At 40.3% G+C, this 7,379-nt stretch overlaps 1 protein-coding gene across 4 annotated transcripts in view; it reads left to right on the top strand.

The window, feature by feature from the left end:
- Positions 1–203: 203 nt before the first annotated feature.
- Positions 204–7,379, top strand: part of LOC125951872 (signal transducer and transcription activator) — an 11,378-nt gene continuing 4,202 nt past the window's right edge. For 2 of the 4 annotated variants that reach the window (XR_007468800.1, XM_049680997.1), the window contains exons 1-7: positions 204–337; positions 422–1,395; positions 1,480–1,603; positions 1,681–1,804; positions 1,899–2,388; positions 2,520–2,859; positions 7,376–7,379. The exon at positions 7,376–7,379 is cut by the window's right edge. Coding sequence is in view for 3 of the 4 variants with exons in the window: in XM_049680997.1 (XP_049536954.1) it covers positions 210–337; positions 422–1,395; positions 1,480–1,603; positions 1,681–1,804; positions 1,899–2,388; positions 2,520–2,859; positions 7,376–7,379 (2,184 nt within the window). In the remaining variant the exon portion in view is untranslated. The other 2 variants (XM_049680983.1, XM_049681005.1) reach the window with 2 other exon arrangements.

A 7,379-nucleotide genomic window follows, 5' to 3' on the forward strand; every position in this document is an offset into this window, starting at 1 on the left:
ACGATTTTTTTTCTTTGTCTATAAGTTAAAAACTAAATGATCTTGAATTTCAAAGTTGCGACGCCCGTTGTTTTATGTTCGTGTTTTCTTTTTCCCTATTTCCAGAAAATCTACAAACGCGTATTATTGTATATAAAAAATTATCCAAAGTAGTAAATTGTAAATATAAACCATCCTGTCTCGACTGCCGCCCATAAGACGAAATCGACATGTCGCTTTGGGCACGTGTTAATCAATTGCCGCAGCATATTTTAGAACAAATACGTTTCATCTATGGGAGCAACTTTCCGATCGAAGTAAGGCACTATTTAGCAGAATGGATAGAGGAGCGCTTGCAGTAAGTTGTAGCAATTATGTGTTGTGCTGAAAGGATCCAAAGAAAATTTGTTTCTTATTTTTCCTTTTATTTTTTTTTTCAAAGAAATGCTTCTATGTTCATCAACGATCAGGAGAATGCCTATGAACAGGAAGCCGCAAACTTTCTTAACCAACTCATTATTGAACTTGAACGAACGGCGGTTTCACTACCGGAAAACAATCTTACGATCAAAATACGACTTAATGAATCCGCAAGAAATTTCCGGCAACTATTTTCCCACAACCCATCGCAACTGTACCACCACCTGATTACATGTCTACAACGTGAACGACAATGTGTTGCATATCCAGAAGAATGTGCTACGGTTCAGGATCCCGAAGTGAACGAAGTGTTCACTGCTGTACAGCAGTTGCAGATCATGGTTCGCACGAACGAGAACGACAATCGCAATCTGTTGAAGGAATACGAGCATTTGTTGTTGGAGGTGCACGAGATGCAGAAGAACCGTGCACAGTTAGAAACGATTGAGCATGCGGAGATGCGTCAACACGCCCACAACCAATTGGTGCAGCACCAGAAGATGGTTAATGATCGTTTACAGCTGTGTACTGGCAAGCGACTTGCTCTCGTGGACGGATTCCGTAAAACGATCCTAATTACCGGTGAAGTACAAACCAAAGTTCTGAACAAATACCTATCGCAATGGAAGATTAACCAAGGGTTCGCCGGGAACGGTGCGTCTACCATGAGCGCCAGCAACCTTGATACTATTCAAGCATGGTGCGAAAGCCTGGCGGAAATCATCTGGAGCACGAAGGACCAGATTCGACTGGCAATTAAAAATAAATCGAAACTGCATGTGGAACAGGATGATGTACCGGACCTGCTTCCGCAGGCCATGGTTGACGTGACCAACTTGCTCAAAACTCTGATCACCAATACGTTTATTATCGAGAAGCAACCTCCGCAGGTTATGAAGACAAACACCCGTTTCGCGGCCACGGTTCGCCTGTTAGTCGGGAATACACTCAACATAAAAATGGTCAATCCGCAGGTGAAGGTATCGATCATATCTGGTAAGTAACTCTTTCGCTGTTGCAAAGACAGGGTTAAATCATTGCTAAACCGGAACTAACAATTGTTGATTTAATTTCTTCCAGAGGCCCAAGCTCAGCAAACACAACAAACAAATAAAGCATCAGAGCAGTCTTGTGGTGAAATCATGAACAACATCGGTAATTTGGAATATAATGAAACAACCAAGCAACTGTCGGTCAGCTTCAGGTAACGCATTGAGCTATACGACACTTTCAATTTCAAATAAATGAAACAATGCGCATATAAATATATTGCGTTTTCAGAAATATGCAATTGAAGAAAATCAAGCGAGCCGAGAAGAAGGGCACAGAGTGTGTGATGGATGAAAAGTTTGCTCTGCTGTTCCAGTCAAGTTTTGCCGTAGGCCACGGTGACCTAGTGTTTTCGGTAAGTTGTTGATACCCCTTTCATTCAAAGGAAATGCAACAAAGAGATATTATAATAATAACGTTGGTTGTTTCTCTTATTTTGGACCGCATAGGTTTGGACCATTTCCCTTCCGGTTGTCGTCATCGTACATGGAAATCAAGAGCCACAATCATGGGCTACCATCACTTGGGACAACGCTTTTGCAGACATTAATCGCATTCCGTTCCAGGTGCCGGATAAGGTGTGCTGGAACCAGCTGGCGGAAGCGTTGAATATGAAATTCCGGGCATCAACGGGTCGTTTGCTGACACAGGAAAATATGCATTTTCTCTGCGAGAAGGCATTCAAAACAAGTCTGCCATATCCAGTGCAGAACGATTTGACCATCATGTGGTCGCAGTTTTGTAAGGAACCGATCCCCGATCGCTCGTTTACTTTCTGGGAGTGGTTTTACGCGGCCATGAAGGTAACACGCGAGCATCTACGTGGGCCATGGATGGACGGCAGTATCATCGGATTCATACACAAATCGAAGGCAGAAGACTACCTGCTAAAGTGCCCTCGTGGAACATTTTTGCTACGATTTTCCGACAGTGAGCTGGGTGAGGAAACTTACATTTTTTCGGCTTATCCGTACTAGGTGTTCAGTTTATTCTAATCGCAATTCCAGAGCCTGATATAACAGCTCTTGAAACACACATTCATTCATTAATGTGTCTTCTTCTATATTCAGGTGGAATTACTATCGCTTGGGTTAACGAGGGCAACGATGGTCAGCCACAAATACTGCACATTCAACCATTTACAGCCAAAGACTTTTCAACACGCTCGTTGTCAGATCGCATTCGCGACTTTGACGATCTCTACTATCTATTCCCGAACAAACCGAAGCACGAAGCGTTTGATCGCTACACAACACCTGTTGGGCCGCCAAGAAACAAGAATTATATAGCGTCAGAGGTACGCGCAGTTCTGATGCCCGGTCCCAACAACAATCCAATGAACAGCTATCCAAACACACCATCGTATAACATTCAATCGCCAGACGCATCGCGTGACACTCCTTCGAGCGGGTAAGTCCGAGTCAACTTACTAATTATTGATTTTCATGTGACTGAAGCGTCAAGCGCATTTTATTTTATAAACTATCATGCTCATGCTGTTAACATCAGCGCACATTTGCTTATCTTTGTTTATGGCATGCAAGGTGATAAGGCGTATGTTTAGTTGCTAACATACAATGCCAATTATCGTAAAATTGCGTAAATGGATAACCGTGCAAGAGTATGCCACTGATTGATTTACGATTCATAGTTTGTTATTGTTTGGCTACGCACATTGCTGAATATTCGTTTGTATAGTAACAAATTTTTAATAATAATAATAATAATAATAATTGTTTTATTTAAATAAGTTGTATATTTCCATGTTTAGTTTCATTCTGTACTTAGCTACATTTTGGTTAGATTGCGATATTGTTGTACTTTGGATTCTTGTTGGTTATTGATTTTTATTTGTCGGTTGTTTGCATTTGGCTTTTGGTTGTATTGGCATAATCTAACCAGGTGAAGCGTGAAGCATTTGCCACATTTCTAGTACGCAGTTTATTTTAACTTGGATTCATAAATCAAGGATTATCCGTATTGATCATCTGCTATTCTTTATATCATACTGCCAAATGAACAATTACACATGCAACATCGAAATATTCAGCTAACTGTTTATGTTTTGTCAATTCATTTGCAGCTATCAAAATAGTACTATAATGCATCTCTAGTCATTAAACCTGTACTAAACAGTACTGGGTTATCCTTTGCTGCGGTCTTACTAATCACGACTAAACGAAAAACTATTGTAATCTATGCTTCAATTGCTACATCCCATCAAATCTGTCCAACGCAAGGTGTTTCATCATTTGCTGATCGCGCACAATAGCAACGCACCACCACTTGCATCAGGCAGCATCGTTAGATTGGCACTGGTTTGGGGTAACACTAGCAACATTAAATCAACAGATGCGGTGCAAAGTGTCGCATTGGTTATGGGTAGACGAAGAGCTTAATTAATAGAGAACCGATCGATCGGCGGTGGCTTTAGTGCTACGGGTTTCTGTTGAACAAATGCAATTATAGTGTTTTAGTTTTCTTTGTTACAATAGTTTACTTTTATTGACAGTGCATCTTTCATTTAATAACAATTCCTGTACATACACGCGTGAAGTTGAGAGGAACGGTGGATTCACGTAATGTTACCGGTGTCACATTGAAGTTTTCATAGGTACCGCTATATAAATTTTCGAGAAGATTGGCTGGCTAGCTAATATTGATAACCTTCACAATCGTGCTTCCACAACCGCGTGCTAATAACGCCCAATTTAATATGCGTCATCCGTCCGTGGAATTAACTCCCGCATTGTTGCGGTCAACACTAAATTGAACTAAAAAAAATGGAAGAGTTGCTCTGGTTTGGCAAACTCTTGCCGTCTTTTTTCTACCCTCATCTGTTCGTTTTATCGATACGAATAACCGGTGACTATGCCTCTATGTTTGATTGATACCTGTTTGTGCCCGCAATCCATCAAGTATATGTATATTTTATATCATCGCCTCTTGTGCGTGTCGTTCATATTGTCATTTCGGTATGCCACCGATCAACATACATTGACAATTTTTTTCCATAACCGCATTACGGGAGCTTTTTTCGCTATATGCAAATCCCTTTGGCTTGGCATCCTTTTATAGGAAAGGGTGGATTTGTTGCTGGTTGTATGTTTAATATTACATATTCTCGTTTCTTCTTTACACTATGTCATGCAATTATCTACAAACGATTGATACCGATGGTTCCGTACCATTCGCTGCGAATATTCGAAATGATGTGATGCATTTGTTCCCAGTATGTCGATGATCACGCACAATCCGGTTTACCAGCATCGGTACGCGTCGGCCTATGAGACATGCCTGCAGGCGGATGGTTTGTTGAGTCCTTTTGATGGGTCGTCAGAATCGATGGCGTTTACACCCTCGCATGTCAGTGGTAGTCCCTTGCGACCGCTACCATCGGTAAGCGTGAATTCATCGTCCAGCGTCGCCAGCAGCATACCCCAAGGGACTGCCTTAACTGTAACTGTTCCGGGTGCGTGCATTTCCAACCAACAACCAACCGATTATCAGCATCATCATCTTGGCGAAAATATTACAACCCTGGGTTCGGGTACCGACAACCGTAGTGATGGTGGGACTCAGAACCAACAATACTTATCTTCGCTGACCGCCTCAACAGCGTATCCATCCCCCGGTTCACTCGTTCAATCCGATTCCAATCAACAGCAAATCAAACTGCCACCCACTGATTTCTCTATGACTGACGATCCGGATGAAAGGATTGCGGACGATTTGTTGTCCAATGAGCAGCCAGTACAAAACGCTCCTTGCACACGAATGCCAGCTGGCGCGACAGGATTTTTAAACTTAGATGACTTATCCTGGTTTCAACCAAACTAACTGTCCTCTATTTATGATCTTTCCACTAATGCGAGAATAAAGAACGGAGAGCTTCTAAGTTTCAGTAGAAAGAAGGAAAAATCAATTCCGCTATATCGTTAGCTACTACTTAAGTTATAGCCTAGCATATCGCATTGGAGGTTTTCGTTGCGTTGTCACTCCGTGACCGTGCTACACGCGGTCCTTAATTACTCGCGCTAGTCATTTTACTTAAACAAAAAAAGAAACACATCGTAGTTTGTTGGGTGGGAATCACTGAATTTAGATATCAATACAATGTTTCATAATTTTCGCTGCCGTTTGAAATACAAATTGTAAAGTGTGTGAGAGAGTGAAATTGCTTTTGTGTATCCTGAATCATGATTCTTGGGCCATTTTGGCTTCCCTTTTTCCGAAGGAAGGATACAGGAAATGCATGACATCGGAAAGCATAGCACTATATAGTATTATATAGTCCGTTTAGTAGAGCATATTTTACTGTTGGTGTAGGGTACATACGTACAACTAACACATACCACATGTTTCCAACGCCGCATCGCGTATTCCTCTATCCAAACAATATAATACCGATTTACAAATTCCTGAAACTGCACCCAAGCGACACAAACTCAACTATATAGCACTGGCAAATCAAGACAACAAAAATTAATATCGTACACATGTCAAAAATGGGCATGAGAATTTCCACGCACGATAGAATGTTACTAAAAACAAATAATGGTTCCTCTTCGGTGTTTGATGATGAATGTACTGTCCGCGTTGTAATTTGTGTATGTGTGTGATCCGTTACATTTGACCAGCAATAGTTGGTATGAGCCCAATTTCCATTTTCACGAATCGCACTTTGGTGCTTATTCTATTTAAAAAACAAGAAACATAACAAACAAAAGATTCGCTATCCTAAATGTGATATCTGTGCGATGTAAAATCTGTGTTTATATGAACTTCAGAGCTTTCCTCTGTCAAAGAAATGACGTACCTATAATGTGCTCTAAATTAGAAAATGCTGTTATCATAATCATCGTTAGTGATTTTTTTTATACTTCATCATGGAAAGTCTGTGGTAGTTTTAAGCAAAAAAAACGCATACACACAAACATAATTACTATATGACCTTATTCGTATAAAGGTGCATAGATGGGACCCCAGTCACCGGCGACAATTGCCTCATTTTACTGCTAGGCGTGAAGCGAGCGAGGCGGCCCGTTACATGATCTAGCATGCAGTGATATGGATTCGTTAAAATCACCGAGCTTATGCAAAAATGCACTAACTCTGATTCTGAATTAAAAATGACTGAATTAAAAATTCACGAATATAGCATAATAGGTTTGCAGAACAAGTAACAGGATAACCAGAAATTAATCAAGTAACACAAATGCCTACTGGACTCAAAGATCCGCTCATCGATAGTTTCACTATCAGTGGTTTATTTTTCTTGCATTTTCCACCAGATATGTTGTTTTGTTATTCGAGTTAATGGAAACGCATTTTGCACTGAATCATTTTGGTGCTTTTCAGTTTGAGTTTACAAAAATTGTACACAGCCCGTAGAGTTTGATAAGCAAAACATAACATATTGACTAATACACTAATTGGTACATTCTTAGACATCACTCCTACATACTTTCCGTTAGCATTGTTCACAACACACAGTAAGCATATGGATTCACCATTTTTTAACATATATAAGGACGGACGAGCCGTACGTTTAATAGATTCACCATTAGTTCATAAAATTTTTTGTTTTCGAAAACTATATATACTTTTGCTTTTGCTTTTGTTTCTTTGTGCAATAATTGATTAGTTCCTCATTTTGTAACCAAGAGATCGATTGACAAGGTGAAATAGGATTAAAAGTGAAGCAAACGTATATATCGTTTTCTTTAGGCGTATTCATCGCATTTCACAATAAGTTGTGGTAGTTTAAATTCCGATTATTGATGTTTGTTTATTTTTTCTTCATCTACATGACTCCATCGTTGACCATCACGCGCGCATTCACCATTAATTCGCGTGCGCCTTCCGCATACTATGTATCACTCTCATCCGGAAATGTGTTGGTTATCATCGACTTTTGATGCAGATAT

Source organism: Anopheles darlingi, chromosome X (genome assembly GCF_943734745.1).
Source record: "Anopheles darlingi chromosome X, idAnoDarlMG_H_01, whole genome shotgun sequence".
In the NCBI taxonomy this organism is placed as follows: domain Eukaryota; kingdom Metazoa; phylum Arthropoda; class Insecta; order Diptera; family Culicidae; genus Anopheles; species Anopheles darlingi.